The sequence below is a fragment of the Pristis pectinata genome, chromosome 23, assembly GCF_009764475.1.
Source record: "Pristis pectinata isolate sPriPec2 chromosome 23, sPriPec2.1.pri, whole genome shotgun sequence".
Classification (NCBI taxonomy): domain Eukaryota; kingdom Metazoa; phylum Chordata; class Chondrichthyes; order Rhinopristiformes; family Pristidae; genus Pristis; species Pristis pectinata.
In genome coordinates this window covers 12,153,127-12,169,687 of record NC_067427.1, presented here as the reverse complement: position 1 = coordinate 12,169,687, position 16,561 = coordinate 12,153,127, and the positions used below count along the sequence as shown (strand labels likewise).

The 16,561-nt window shown below is 36.4% G+C and overlaps 1 protein-coding gene across 11 annotated transcripts in view; it reads left to right on the top strand.

Moving 5' to 3' along the window:
- Positions 1-16,561, top strand: part of LOC127581968 (formin-binding protein 1) — a 165,156-nt gene that overhangs the window by 114,282 nt on the left and 34,313 nt on the right. For 6 of the 11 annotated variants that reach the window (XM_052036776.1, XM_052036775.1, XM_052036782.1 and 3 more), the window contains 2 exons: positions 12,211-12,225; positions 15,465-15,574. In XM_052036776.1, coding sequence (XP_051892736.1) covers positions 12,211-12,225; positions 15,465-15,574 — 125 coding nt within the window. Of the gene's footprint in view, positions 1-12,210; positions 12,226-12,343; positions 12,380-15,464; positions 15,575-16,561 lie in introns of all 11 variants that reach the window. The other 5 variants (XM_052036780.1, XM_052036785.1, XM_052036781.1 and 2 more) reach the window with 2 other exon arrangements.

Genomic DNA, 16,561 nt, shown 5'->3' with positions numbered 1-16,561 from the left:
TTATTGGAGGTGGCGGAAATTGCAAATGTGAAAGCTGGTGGGGTAGAAGGCAAAGGCCAGGGAAACATTATCCTTGCTCTGTTTAGGAGGAGAGGTGCTGAGAACAGAGATGTGGGAGATATGAGATCTGGTCAAGGGCTCTGACAACTATGGAGAAGTTGTTCAATGGAAGAATGAGTTCAGCCAAGCAAATTAATATAATAGTGGAGGGGCACTGGTTGGCCTTATATTTGAGACAGAGGGTCTTCAGACCATCCTGGCATGCAACGGAGGCATAGTGCGTCTAGGGGGAAAAAAAGACCTGGTTAAAATTGGGAATTAGAAGCTGTCAAAATGGCAAAGGGCACTTAATGTGTGCTGCAAAAAAAATGAGTTATCTAATATCAAGGATGTTAATGTGCTTTCAGCATTTGAATTTGTACCTCATTATCCCCAGCCTCAGCAACTGAACCCTCAATGGAATTATTAGTAATTTTATGTGAGAAAAATATCAAATGGTTGCCAATATTAAGAACCGTCAGTTTAAGCACACACACAATCATAAGTTATTGGAAGTCAAAATTTTCAGTGTATTTTTACTCAGTTACTCAAAAATACTCTTCTTTTTAACACTAATTTTTATTTCCTAAACATACATTTGGTGTATTCAATTGGTCAGGATATAATATTTCTTAAGTCTCTATTTATGGAAATAATTGCATTAAGTTTTCCAAGTCTAATATGATTAGCAATTTGATAGGTTTCCTTATTGCAGATATAAAATGCATTATAAACTAAACCTGTAAAAATTACATTCCTGTTTGCATACATTAATTAAAAATATGGATCATTGCTGAGTCACACCACCCAGCTGCTCAACTCATAGAGTTGTACAGCACAAAAATGGGCTCTTCATTGCATCAAGTCCATGCTGAACTTTTTCCCTGCACTGGGTCCATATCTGTCTATAGCCTGCCAATTTAAGTACCTGTCTAAATGTCTCAAGCAAAGTTATTGTATCTGACACCACCACCTACTCACTCAGTAAGTTCCAAATATCAACCACTCTTTATGTAAAAATAACATTATCTCAAATCCCTTTTAAAGCTCCTCTCACCTATGCCCTTTATTTTTGATACCCCTACCATGGGAAAAGGATTCTGACTATCTAGCCTATTTATGCCTATTAAAATTTTATATACCTCAATCAAGTCACCCCCTCGGCTTCCTGCATTCCAGGGAAAATATGCCCAGCCAGTCCAATTTCTCTCTATGACTAAAGTCCTCCAATCCAGGCAACATTATGGTGAATCTCCTCTGCATGCTTTCCAGCAACATAATGTCCCAATGTTTATATTCTTTGCCCTGATCTATGAAGCAAGTATGCCATATTGCCTTCTTCATCACCATGTCTCCATGTAGTGTCATTTTGAGGAAACTATTGGACTTGAACTCCAAGGTCTCTCTGGTCATCAATATTGTTTTACGCTCAACCATTACAGTTCATGTCCTACCCTTGTCTGACTTCTCAAATTGCAGTACCTCACAGTTGTTAGGATTAAATTCCACCTACAAACGCTCCATCTAACTTTCCATCTGATCTACAGTCTGCTGTAGCCTTAGACAACCTTCCTCGCTACCACAACAACACCGATTTTTGTGTCATCTGCAGACTTACTAATTATACCTCCTACACGCACATCCAAGTCATTGATATATATCACAAACAACAAGGGTCCCAGCACCGATCCCTGCGGTACACTACTGGTCACAGACTTCCAATCAGTAAAGCATCTTTCCACTGCTACCCTCTGCCTCCTATCACTAAGCTAATTTTGGATCTTGTTCGCCAGCTTGCCTTGAATCCCTTATGCCTTAACCTCCTGGACCAGTCTACCGTACAGGACCTTGTCTATATCTACTAGGTAGATGTAGACAATGTCTACCTGCCCTGTCTTCATCAATCTTCTGAGTTACCTCCTCAAAAAAAACTCAGTCAAATTTCCTCACAATCCCTAATCAGCCTCTGCCTTTACACATGTACATAAATCCTATTCCTTGGATTTTTCTCCAATAATCTTAAACCACTGAAGTAAGGCTCCCCGGCCTGTAGTTAACTGCCTTATCTCTCCTGTCCTTGAATAAAGGAACAATATTAGTCTTCTGGGACCCCACCAGTGGCTAACAAAGATGGAAAAAATCACCATCAGTGCCTCAGCTATCTCCTCTCTTGCTTTCCATAGCAATCTGGGATAGATCTTGTGTGACCCTGAGGTTCTATCAACCCTAATGCGTTCCATAACACCGCTTCCTTAATACGCAGATTATCTATGTACCCCTCTCTGAACTCACTATCTTCCATGTCCTTCTCCTTGATGAATACTGTCACGAACCAGCAACAAAAGAAACACACTGAGCATGATTCAGTGTTAAAAACTATTTTATTAATCACTACTTATGATAATACGTAAAATAAAAGTAAAAATGTTAGTATGTTAGAATTCAAAAATGTTAAACCTTGAACGTTAACCCCAAAACTAAACTCTTCGTGTGTGTGTGGCAAGTCCCAAACTCCAAGTTCAGGAATGGTTCTTAAAGTCCAGTTCCGCAAGCCATAAGGTGAAACATGAGCAAAGGCTTCTTCATCAACCACCGTTGTCTGAAGATAAGACGTAGATGTAGAGAACATAGGGAGAGTAATTACAAAATCCAAATGTTCCAGGATGGAACCCAAACGACACTTCAGTGTTTACTCGGTAGTGACTTCCTCACCCCGAAAAGCATCCGAATCGTGGTCGTCCACACACAAATACCTGTTTCCTTCTACAGGTCAGCAACAAAGTGAACTCCACTGGATTACTTCCAACTTCCATACATGGATTTCAGTGGCAGACACGGTTATTGTTTCTCATCCATCGATAGAGAAAACTAGCAGGCTGGTGTCTCTCTCCCTTCTCTCTCTCTCTCTCTTCTTCAACAACGTCATTACGTCCTTTATCTTCTATTGATGTAAGCACGCCCCACACACACACATACACACTTTATCTTAAAGGGACATTCACTGAGTCCGTAACAATACAGATGAGAGGGAGTCATTTAGGACCTCACCCACATTGCCTGATTCCACACATAGATTACCCCTTTGGTCCCCAAGGGGACCCACTCTTTTCCTCGCAATCCTCTTGTTCTTAATATACTTACAGATTGTTTAAGGGTTCTCCTTAATCTTACTTGCCAAGGATATTTCATGGATCCTTTTTGCCCTTTTAATTTCTTTCTTAAGTTCTTTCTTACGCACTCTATATTCCTCAAGAGACTCCCTCGATCCCCTTTGCTTATATTTGCCATGTGGTTCTTTTTCTTCATCAGACCTTCAATATCCTTTGTCATCCAAGTTTTCCTAATCTTACCATTTTTGCCTTTCACTCTCACCAGAACATGCTGGCCATGAAGTCTTGCTAACTCTCTTTTAAAAGGCTCCCATTTGTCAGCTGTTGTTTTACCTGCAAACGTATATCTCCCATTATACTTTTACTAGGTCCTTTCTCTCATTATTGAAATTGGTGTTCCCTCAATTCAGGACTTTAACTCAAGGACCAACCTTATCTCTTTCCATAACTATCTTGAAACTTAAGGAATTATGGTCACTGTTCCCAAAGTGTTCCCTCACTGATACTTCCATCTGCCCAGTTTCGTTTCCTAAGATAAGATCGAGTCCTGCCCCATACCTAGTAGGTCTCTCCATGTATACCTAAAAAGAACTTTCTTGGATATGCTTAACAATTTCAGCCCTGCCAAAGGCCCTTGCACTAAGGCAATCCCAGTCTGTATATAGGGAAAATTAAAATCCCCCACTTCTATAACCCTCTTGCTCTTATATCCTTCTGTGATTTGCTTTATATTATCTGTTCCTCTAATTCTTGCTGACTCTTTGCACCCTAATCCCATTTTGATTTTAGAGGACTGAATTAGGAAAGTTTACCAAGCTATACAATTTTCAATTATTGATAAAGTTGATGGGCATTTAATATAAATAGAATTTTCACAATTTTTCACTGTACCTGACACATGGATGGGCAAATTTAACATTTACAAAAAAGAAGGTTCCTCAGCTCATCAAAACCATGTTGACTTTTTAAGTCAGATTGCTTCTGTCAATTCCATTCCTTAGCTCTTTCCCTACAACCCTGCAATTTTTTTTGAAATGAATTGATCACAATGGATTTAACAACAAAAAATATATGCTCAAGATGCTCAATATATTTTGCATCTATCTCAGAAACAGGATTTGAGGTTAAAATCAAAACATAACTGAAGATGCTAGAAATCTGAAATTAAAAAAATTAAAATGCTGGAAACACTCAACAGGGCAGGCAACATTTATAGAAAGAGAAACGGGTAATATTTCATGTCAAAGACCCTTTGTCAAAGCAGGTAAAGAGAGAAAACAGTTGCTTTGAAATTGCAGAGAAAGTGAGGGAGGAATGAAGAGGACAATGAGAATATTTCTGACAAGGTGAGGCCAGGGTCGCTGTGTTTCATGCTCATTTGTTCAATGTAGGTGTAAACACTTCAGTCCTTACATAAAATGTCATGTACACAAAGCAATATGCTTCCTAAATAACAAGTCAAAATATTAAAAAGAAATGCATATGTTAAAAAAAGAGGATGGGAAGACTTTTTTAAAAATAATGAATTTGGTGTCATATAAAATTTATAGTTCATAAGCAAGTCATTCTCCCAAATGATCAATGCTGATCTTTACCAACTCCTACCTTATTTCATCTGCCCTGTCAACATGCCCTGCTATTCCTTTCTCATAGTTGTACTTATCTAATTTTCCTACCAGTGTGCCTTTGCCTCAATTGCTCCATGAGATGTCAAATTCTACATTCATCAGTCTCGGAGAGTAATCCGCAAGAGACTTCTTTTGAATACCTTCTTGAGGTTGTTGGTGACTATCTTGCGCATATGGCCCCTGTGGTATACTACTCCACAAGTGCATTCATAATTTGGATGATATTGGTGATCATCCTCTCCCTGCTGTAGATCTGGAAAGTTACTGACTTGTTAGAAGGGGGAAAATGTTACTATTTTAGTGGCAAATAATTTAAATTTCCAAATTTCTCCCAACCCAATCCTTAAGCATTCAGATTCTTTTCAAAACGATACTAGATTTACCTGTGCACATACATGTGTGTGTTATAGTTTACTGTGGTAAAATGACCCTGAGACTGCGGGACCTGTTGTAGGGTAATTTTAGCATTGATGAGCAGCTGAGAGCTTGGCCAAACAATAGATAACAAGAAGGGATGGGCTGCAACATGAAATAAAATTGAATCCAAAATAGTGAAGTGACAAGTGAAGAAAAATGGTGAAATACAGTAGGTTAGTTGGAACACTGTCAACATATTCAAAAGCATATACTCACACTGTGAAATAAAAACAGAAAATGCAGTAAATGCTCAGTGAGTCAAACAACAAATGTGAAGAGAGCAACAGAATCTGTTTGTGATCAATGGCCATTTAATAACAATTTTATTGCACCAAGAGTACTATAGTTTTTAAAATTACAGTTAATCAAAGGCCAGATGGTAAGAATGCAGAAACAGGAGCAAGTTTTTGCTCTTCAGTTGATTTTAAAATATTTGTAAGTTCCACAGTAAAAATTCTGCAGATTGGTTTAATACTCTAAGGAGACAACACAAAATTCAGAGTTTGCTTTTTTTTTGTGGTGTTTCATTGTGGCAGTTAATCATTATTGTGGCTAGGCACGTGTTGCACAAAATGGAACATAATTGAAAAAATACATTATTGCAGTATTAAATCAAAATACACCACAAACATGACGTACCTCTTAAGAATTTTGAAGAGGTCTCTACATCCAAACTTATTTATTTTAAATAAAGTTATAACTCTAGCTCTGGAATAAAACAGATTTCTGTATCAAGGTAAATATTTGTGTAAGTGGGGTTACTGCCTGGAATTCACAATAACACATGGACTTGTTGCTTCATTGTTATGTGTTATTGCATCTTGTGGCTCCAGATCACATCATAATTAACTGTGAGTAGATGCTTGCTAAAGCTGTTCTGAGAAGCATATGTAGGCTGAGTACAAAATCCATAAGGCTGTGACTTTTGTTTCTCATTGTTGGTTGTTGTAAGCTTTTTTAAGATTATGTGTGCTTTTTAGGAGATAAACTATTAAAAGAAACTAAATGTACTGTATCTTATTAATTTTCCCAGTTGGTAGTTTCATTAGCATGTTTTCATGTGGTTCAAATCTGTATTAAAATGCCCACGTGCATATTTTTAAAATGACTTCAAAGTAATGTCACTGTAACATACGGTACCATACATGGAGAGAGATAAACTTTTGTCTTTAAATGGCTTACACATTTGGGGTCTCCACCTTGGCCACATTATAAATAGTGGTATTAAATGGAGGAGAGTCACTTTCCCAGAGGCAAGCATGGAAAATAAACAAGTCACTTTGAAGCTTAGTTGCATATCTTCTTGTAGCCTTGCAGTTGGTGATGAAAACTATATAGAAGACAATAGGGTATAATGTGGAGAATCTAAAGAGGGAGAGGGCAAAACAATCAAATCCAATTTCTTTGAATTAAATATGCATTTGAGATCCTTCATGAATTTTAAGCAGTTAGTGCAGAAAAAAAATGAGAAAATGGATTTTAGGAAACCTTTTGGCCCTGATGACAACACAATAAACTCTGTCAATTTGTTAATTAGCTTGAATTTGTATACCCAGACTGCTTTTCCTTAAGTGTTCCTTCCTCTTCTCAAGGCATTGACTCCTTGCTAGACATCAATTGTCTCTAGCTCAAATGAGCACTGAACCTTGATTCAATGGTTCAGAATCGGAATGAGACAACAACTTACGGTTGTATAATGTCTTTAATGCAATAAAATATTCCAAGTCAGTTCTCAAGGAAGACCATCAAACAAAAGTTTATACTGAGCCTTCAATTTGAGAAGGCTGTTTGTCATGGAATAGAGTCGTGGATGGATTTTTAATTCACTGTGAACATTCATTAATAATGTAAGCATTTATCTGATTAATTCATCATCACAAAAGTGAGAAAGCTAATTTACTTTGAGAATACTGTTTGCTTTTGTTGTGATATTGAATGTATTTGATGTGATCGGGTGCAAGAACAGAATTGCAGAGAAATGCTTGGAAATTGTTGGCACCAGATGGAAACACTATATTTGCATATGTTGAGAATACAGTCACTCTGGATTGTGATAGCATCAATATGTGACTGCCTACTGCCATTAGCTTTCCAGTTTCAGAAGCAAACTATTCCTCTTGCATAAGCGGAGCCAGATGCCAGCATAATTTAGGGTTTCAAGAAAGGAGTGAAAAGTAGACAAAAATAACTCCTTTGCTAATTTCTGAATCCTATTCATACCTTTCCACTTATCTTTGCACACAAGACAAGTTTGACAATTCAGTCAGCTTCCAATTTTTATTGTAACAGTGAGTTTCGGAATTTTCATTGCCAGTAATATAATATGAATCTCCGTTTCATGGAATGACTCTGCACAATTAGAATAAAAGGCTTCCATCACTTAGTTGTATGTTACGTAAACTGAGTTTTGACAGCTGTCTCAGCAGCTTGTGGGTGCTCCCTTAATGCGATGCAGATTGGAACTAAATTCTTCATCTCATGGTGTCGTGATTGTGTGGTTGAAGTGGAATTGGTGTGCATTATGGGTACATTTTCTTCGTCAACAAGGAACACACACCGAGCAATGGGGACAAGATTCCAACACACTGAGCAGTCCACATTTTTGTTTTAAATTTGGACCAATAGATGCACTGGGTACGAGGCCAATGCCACCAAGGTAACTGCCAATGAACGCCCCATTGAAAGGATGGTACCACTAATACTTATGAGGGTTGGGTAGTTGCAGAAGGGTAGAGGTTACCATGAACTTAGCTTGTTATATCTAGCCTTAGATTAGTTGATGCTGTCACAGCATGACAATTTGTGTAAAACCCTTATCATTGCTTTACATTAGTAAGTAATGTCATTGGCTTAAGTGTTTTACTGTTGTGTCAAGGAAATATTATATTCATTTATGAAAGGTAATGTGGCAATTGGTCAAGTATTAAGGATCTCTGGCAACTGAGTTAACATTTTGATATTGCAGACAGTTCCAGTTCAGTGTTCTTCACATATGCTCCTGAGCCTAATGTAAATGAGATTATATATCTGCTTCCAAGAAAAATAAGATGTTATGGCTTTTAATCAAAGTTAGGTATCTTGGACTGTTTCTGATAAAAGCTGATGAGTATATATCCCATCTAACCAATTAGCCACTGAAATATAAATGCAGCTGATTCAGACTGATTCTTCAGCTTATATTGGTCCATTTCTGGGGATGGATATATCAGTGAGAAGTGATTCATAAAAGGGTATGTCTAATACAAACTGCAGGCTCAATAATTTGTGTGGAAAAGGAATCATGTCCTTTTAGAAAACAGTGAGATCATCTATGATCAACCACTGCCAGAAAGCTGAGAAGCCCAGCCAAAAGGAAATTGCAATGAGATTTATGGAGCTGAGTGACACTTGCAAGGGGATATGATTAAATGCAGCCAATATGAGTAACATAAAGATATAATTTGGTATGATAAAGAAATGCAACTTAACTTGATCCATCTTTGGGGAAGTGATTCCCTTGAGACTTCATTGATTCCTTATTTGAAATAAGGGGTTGAACCTTGTGGGGAATTGAGAATACATATCCATACTTTGATCTTCCAATTTATAGTCCACACAATTGGGTTATTAGGCTGTTTGTCAAGAGGTCCTAGCATGTCTATGCCTAGATTTTCAGCCAGGGAACCAAGAGAAACCTGAAGAGGATTGGGGGAAAAAATGAAACTGGTCAGTGCAAATGTACAGTTGTCAATGTAGCCAGTGGATCTTGAGAAGGTGTCCTGAGATGGATTCTCTTTTTATGATATTAATTAACAACTTTGAATTTTGTAGAGGCATTTAGAGGACTTTGTCATAAATTTCATTGATGAAAAATAATTCTAAAAAGTAGAATCAGGGGTTTGTTGCTTGTCCTGGAGTTGCTTTGTAAGTGCAACCTTTTTCCAAAGAAACAGACTAATATAAGTAATATTTTAAATAATGTGAACAGTTTTGAATAAATCCGAAGAAAATATTTTTTAATTTTAATTTTCAAAAAAATAACCAAAATTTTAACACAGAATAAGTAGTTTGTGGTGAGATAATGCACACAATTTGATATTAACATTTAATTAAAAATTAGTATTTACCAAGCTTTGAAGTTTTAAATTTGTTCTTTGAATGATGGCCGTCACAGATTCAGCCAGCATTTATTGTCCACCCCTACATGCCTTGATTTCAGTTCTATTCTGATTTTTTGATTTTGTTTAAAGGTTCAACTTTTGGTTCAGTTGTAAATACCTGGTTTAATACATGACCTTCCATAAGTACGTCTGAAAGCCTCATTTAAATCATCCAAAATAAAAGATAGCCAACTTGAGAAGCTTAACATGATTTACTTTATTGTTAAAATTTATTTAATGTAGTTAGTGTGCAATATACAAAATAACTCATCCAGTTTAAAATAAATGTTCCTGTCCAAAAAGAAGTAAGTATCCTTTTTTATATTTCATTTGGAACATTTTGAAGCATTTTAACAGAATTTTTAAAGAATGAGTATTAGAGTTCAGTTTAACTAAAATTTTATTGGAAAGATTTTATAGTTTTCAATATAGTCTGAAGATAGAGTGCATTAAATGTAAGGCTTTTATGTTTGTGTTGTGCATAACAGTTTATGTCTGTTAGAAAAGCTGATGTTGCACCTTCATTGTTCCAGGCTAAGGTTCATAAGGTAGCCATTCTGTTATGTCATTGGAGTGTAAGTAAGATGACTTCGGCAAAAATATTTATGACAGCAAATCATACTTTTCAATGAAATTATAATATATTTGCCTTTATTTGTGGCTGTAGTGTTAAGTGACAAATCATTGACCTTAAGATTATAGGAAAGAGAAATATAATTTTGTTCGTTCAGCTCTTATTCTATCAATTGAAGTATTTTTTTAAAACATTGATATTTGTGAAGAACACTTAAAGATTGCTAAATTCTTCTTCGTAATTGTAGTAGTTTTGACCTCAGATGCTTTATATATCTGAAAGAGTCAATGCCCATGAAACTGATAATTTAGTAACAAAATAGAAGCAATGATACTGACAACTAAACCATAGCTACAGAAATTAAGCACTTGACTCTAAAAATAAGGTTCAAGTAAGCTTACTCACAGTGCTGTCCATCATGGAACTTGGTTCTGCAATAAATAGTTTTAGCTTTAGCTAAGCTGGTGGTTCAACATATGGAAACAAGGTGCTTCATCATTCTGATTCGGTTTGGCAATCTGATTGCCAAGTAACTTAGGGAAAATCCATCAGCTTGCATTTCAAGTTTTATATTTTTGAGGTTTTTTTCCCATTGTTGGGATACCTGTGTGCATCTGTGATGCACATAAAGAATGGATATTACACTGAACATTTGAAGTGTGGCAGATACAATATTTCTAATAATTTATCCCAATGAAATGCACTTTGCTCATAATTCAAATATTAATTAGGCCATTCATAAAGTAGAAGTTGAGGCTTTGTAGGATGACGTGGGGTATACAGCAGAAACAGACATTCAACCCATCCAGTCCATGCTTCTGTTGATATTCCACTTAAAACTTTGGGAACTGGATATCGAAGTGCAGCAAGGTCATGTTTTAACTTGGCCTTAACGGACATACTCCTGAGTCTCAGTCCCTGGAAGCAGATCCTCACCTTTTTAATAGTTGTCAAACGTCTCTGATAGAACCGCTGTGAGTTTAAAAAAAGTAATTTAAAAAAAAATCAAGTTGATTAAATATACATTAAATGCCAGAAATAAATTAAAGTAGTCATGGAGAATAAGTATTTAAAGAAAAATGTCCCTTCCCCCCGCACCCCACCCCTTCAAATGATCCTACACCTTTGCTAACTGGTGTAAGAGCACTGAAGAAGTTTCCCAGCCCAGTGCAGAGAATCCCAGCAAATTTAGGCTTTGCAGCTCTATGTGGAACCCAGAAAATGTGTTAGAGATTTTGGTCCCGTGATTAAACATATCCACACAATTCTGGAGCATACTTGTCTGCAAATGCTAACTGTTGGTGGTTCCTTTTAGAATGCTGGCCATACCCAGCATAATTTGGCCCAAAACTTCACTAACAAGGAACACTCCATAGTTCACGCGCAACAAGAAGGACAATTCTCCCTCCTCCCTCCTCCCCCCCCCCCCCCCCCCCCCAATTTCTCATTTCTTTTTCTTTTTTCCTTTTCTTTGGAGCAGACTCGATGGGCCGAATGGCCTACTTCTGCTCCCTTGTCTTGTCTTGTGATATGCAGGTGATCCATAATAGCTATTTTATGCTTGCCTTTAATAATAATTGAAGGCAATCAAATTGCTTAATAATAAGGGGTGAATTTGCGTTATTGTGGATATGACAGACAGGATCCCAGTTTGCATTTCATGAAGAAGTATTCAGCAGAATGAATTTGCAGTTGTACCTAGAGCAGCATAGTGACATTTTTAATTTTGCAACCTTTTCATGTTGCTATAGCTAAAGTTTCAGATATTGATTTGGGCTTTTCAGAAATATATGGCAACATGTCTGCTTTTGGTATAGGATCTAGTGATTTAAGTACGAGTGATAATATTTGATTTGCAGTGTATGATGGTTACCAAGCTACTAAAATTCTGGAAATGCTTTGGTGGACATCAGGATGAAAGTTGGATCGATACCTTGAAATCTTGCTCTGTTTACAGTTTAGGGGTACAGCTAAAAACTTGACAGAATCATGTACATGAAGGTAAAATGAACTGGGTAGAATCCATTGGATTGTATATATGTAATTTGAACAGACTCGATGAAACAACTAGCTCCGTTCTTTTTCTTGTTCCAATATTATACTGATAATGTGCAGTAATACTGCAGTTTACATATCCTTGCAATGCATTTTCAGATGGCTCCCTTATGAACCATGTTCATTGTAACCTTGCCATCTTCATTCGGTACAGAGTTGTATCACTAGTTTACAAGTGAGTGATCATTTTCTACTGACGTTACTTGTTCTTTTCTCTTTCCTCCTTTCTTCTCCAATTTTGCGTGAAGCTTTCTCTCAAACTGGTAAGCAATGTGGTATTTTGTGTGTCTGTTCCAGTTATAATATGATTTACCAACCATGATAACCAATTGTAAATAATTTTTTACTGTCTTTTGTCCATGTTTGTTTTGTTTTTGTCAGAAAATGTTGAATACACAGGTCTGGAATCTGATTGAGGTGAACACTAGTATCTTTGTTTTAATCACATTTTTAATGAATTAACACAATTGCACAATTAAAAATGCAACATTTTTTAATTGGTGGTCTTGCACCCAACTTGTAACAATAAAACCAGTTATAATCAAGAATGTGAAATCTGGTACAAACCTTTTGCATTATGTCACTAACTCAAAACTGTTAAGTTCAAATACCTACTTTGCAAAATACCATAGGAACAGTTGTGCTCATGTATATCATCTTCTTACATTATTCCTTTGTTTATCCCAGTTCCCACCATTCCCCTCCTCCCTCAAAATAAGTCAATGGAATGTGCATAAGCTTTCCATAATCCATTGGTGGACTTCATGTACCATTAGTCAGGAAATTGGCATATTTGATGTTCTAGACTTCACTGTCTCTAAATAACTTGAACAACACTGAGAAGTTGTAAAAGATCCTAAATTACTAATTGCCCATAAGAAGAAGTAATTAGTAAGAGGGTGTTATTTCACAGCTTCAAATTAGTGACATGATGCAAGGAATTTATAATGGATTTCACATTATAAGGATCACGCTGCAGCAAACTGTAACTGAAGTTTTCAGTAAAACAGGCATTCCAATGTGTTGTACTCCAGATGAGAAGAAAACAGATTAACTGCTCTCCTTTAAGATTAACCTTTGGTGTTTTATGTAAATGGACCAATTCCAAATAGGTCACTCCTCAGAAAACACACCTTGTGACATTTGTGTAGATTGCCTCACATTAGTGCAATCCTTCTTTTCTGTATTATCAAAACCAAATATTTGGACCCCCATTTAAGCTTCATCCAGAGAATACTTCTCTTTGATAGATTGGATGGCATTTTAATGATAAATATTCAAAATAACTTCTCCATTCCATGCTGGAGAATTACTAAAGAAATGCACTAATTTTCATTAATCCTCATATTCTGTATTGCATTAACCACAATATTCTACCATTGTTTACCATTGCCCGTTTAACATACGTTGTGTGTTAAACGGGCAATGGTAAAGTGCATTACATAGAAATTGTACAATGTATCATTAGAGATCAGGAAAGAACAGAATTGGTTCATTATGTTTAATTTGCTGAGTCAGAGGTTTGCTGTCTCCAGCATCCATTGTTGCTTCCAGTTGAAAACTGCTTTCTAAATATTTTAAATTTTGTGTACATTATTTTTAAATGCCAGAATTTAGACTCTATACAAAAATGTGAAACCGATGCAATCTATTAAAAGTTTCTGGAGATAGTTAATGAAGTTTGCAGGAGAGTAATGGTTTTTTTTTACTTTATCACGTAATTTTTATATATACACTTGGTCAGACAGAAAATTTAAAGTTTGCCCGAAAAGGCACTATGGCATCTCCATCTGTAACATTTAATGATCATTGACAGTGACTTTAATATTATTATTAAATTACCCGTTTCAATAACTTCTACTATTCAGGGAACTGAAATGCTCACTAAAAATGGTAAAAGAACACAATTGTGAATATGGAATTTCCAATTTCAGTTTTAAATTAAATCAGAGTAAGATTAGACAGTTTGTATTGACAATAAAAAGGGAGACTTGTACTTACAAAGCTCCTTTCATGACCTCAGAACATTGTGAAATACTTTACAGCAAATTTGTGCACAGCAGGCTCATATAAACAGCAGTGTGATAGTGAGCATATAATTGATTTTTAATGATGTTGTTTAAGAAAAAGAGAGTGGCATGAGATATTTCATGCCAACTTGAGAGAGCAAATGAGTCCTCAGTTTGCCATTTATCTGAAAGATCTTGACTTTAGGAATCACTTGAATAAAGCCAATTTCTTATGAAGCCCCCTGTGTATTAACACAGTAAGCTTTGTTTCATGGCTTTTAATGTCTTGGAATGAGGCACAAAGATGAGGGAGAGCTAGATTTACAGAATGTCTTTTCTCTGAGGGTGTGCCTCCTTGTAGGTGTTATGAAGAAATGGTTTCAATGCCAAAAGATGTCAAGTCTCTTGTATCCTGTAGCTCTGCATTCTTCAGCCTGTTAATGAAGTTCGTAGTTTTGAAGAGGCTGAGTCACTTGCATATGAGAAATATGAGATCAAGACTAGAAAGCACTTGATAGTCTCATCTTCTGAAATTAATTTATGTTGTTTTACAGTATATTTCACTCTATGTGCTGCAAAGTGCTGGAAAAAATTAGAACCAGTGCTTCTAAAATAATGGAAAATTTTAAATTGCTTAATTTATATTTTGTTAATGGATCCATTGTTTTTGAAACATGCTGGATATTTTTTCAGTACTTGGTTAGGATGCTTAAAATTAACCACAATATTATTTTTGTGTAAGTAAAAACTAATCAGTCAGCCAATGTTATTTTTGCTGTTTTGTTACTCAGTATGTGAGAAATTGCCATTGTTTACAGGAATGTCATTAATTTTTAATATCCTTTCCTGTCTAAGCATTGGAGAAGTATCTTTAGGGTATACAGTGAGATTAGTGAGGAAAGAGACAGACTCAGTTTTCCTGTATAAACAAATTAGTCACCACATGCTTTGGCTTCCAATATGCTATTGAGACATTCTTTTTGGTGGGTGCAGACAACTACTGTTTCAACCACTTTCATTTCAGTTTTTTAGCCTTTATAATGACATATATTGTTCAAAGTTGACAACTTGGGCATGTGACATAAATTATCAATTGGAAACTGCAACTGGATCACCGGTGTTCTCTACAGATGTCTTGGTGGAAAATGCAGCACTTGAGTTTATGTAGCCACCATTTTGGCATGTACGCATCGCGCACACACATGTTTTGAGGTTTTTTTCTAAAAACCTTTTCTAATAAGTATTAAAATATGTAGGGACCGGGACACTGAATTCAAAGCAGGTAAAATATTCTTAATGAACATTGGGTTTAAGAAACAAATTAAAGCAATGGCCTGTATTAGGGTTGTCAGGCTAAATAATATGGGCTTGAGAAAGCAGAACTCCCTGGATGTAGAAGAAACTTTCTTTAAATGACTGGCCCCTTATTTAAATTGTAACTGAAGGTGTAAATCCAGATGTGATACTGACCTATGAAATCATGGCTTGGACAGGGCTCAGGACCAGAAGACTTCAGTCATCTGCCACCAGAACAACGGAGAAAGAAACTTCAGCAGAAAATTGATGAGATTAACAAAGAAATCCAGAAAGAATCTGATCAAAGGTAAAAGGGTACTCATTATTTTCTCCATTTGTCTTGACATAGTGAATTAATAACAATACTTTGCCAAACATTTTAAGTAACAATATTACCTAATAGTTTAACAAACACCTTTTTCTTATTAAGCAAAAATAATTATCTGTTAAACTCTTACAGTGAGCATTGATCATCTTTGGTTGTGTTGCTGAAATGTTTAATACTTTTAATCATTTTATCTGGGTGTGCCTTACAAGACAAGCATATGTTGCCTATCCCTGTTTGTTCTTATGAGGGTGGTGGTGAGTCACTGCCTTGAATTGCTGCAGTCATTCTGATGAGTGTGCATCCATTGAGCAACAATGAAGGAATAGTGATATATTTCCAAGTAAAGACAGTGTGTGATTTTAGAAGAACGTGCAGGTGCTAATCGTCCAATCAGCCTACTCTACTATTCTTGGTGGTCGATTGTGAATTGGGGAAACCCTATCTTAGCCTCAGCAAATATCTGCTTTGCAGTTTGTAGCCATAATTCATCATGGGAGGAGGGATTGAATGATCAGTGTACTGGGTGAGATGCCAATCATACAGGCTGTTTTGTCCTGAATGGTATCAAACTACATTCATCTGAGCAAGTGTTGAGTATTATACACAAAATACTGGAGCTCCAGCATTTGGTATGTGTTGCTTCATATTCCAGCATCTGCAGAATCTCTTGTGCCTCTGTTGAGTATTATAACATACTTCAGACTTATCTTGTAAATTGTGGAAAATCTTTAGGCTGTCAGGAGGTGAGTCACTTGCCACAGGATATTTAGCCACCAATATGCACTTGTAGCCACAGTATTTAGGTGGCTGACCCAGATTTTGGTCAATGACGACTCCCAGGATGTTGATGGTGCATGATGCATTGATGCCATTGCTGTTTAGTATTGTGGGTAAGTGGTTAAACTCTTTCTTGTTACCCACTACTTATGTGGCACATGTTACATATCAGTCCGACCCTGAAAGTTG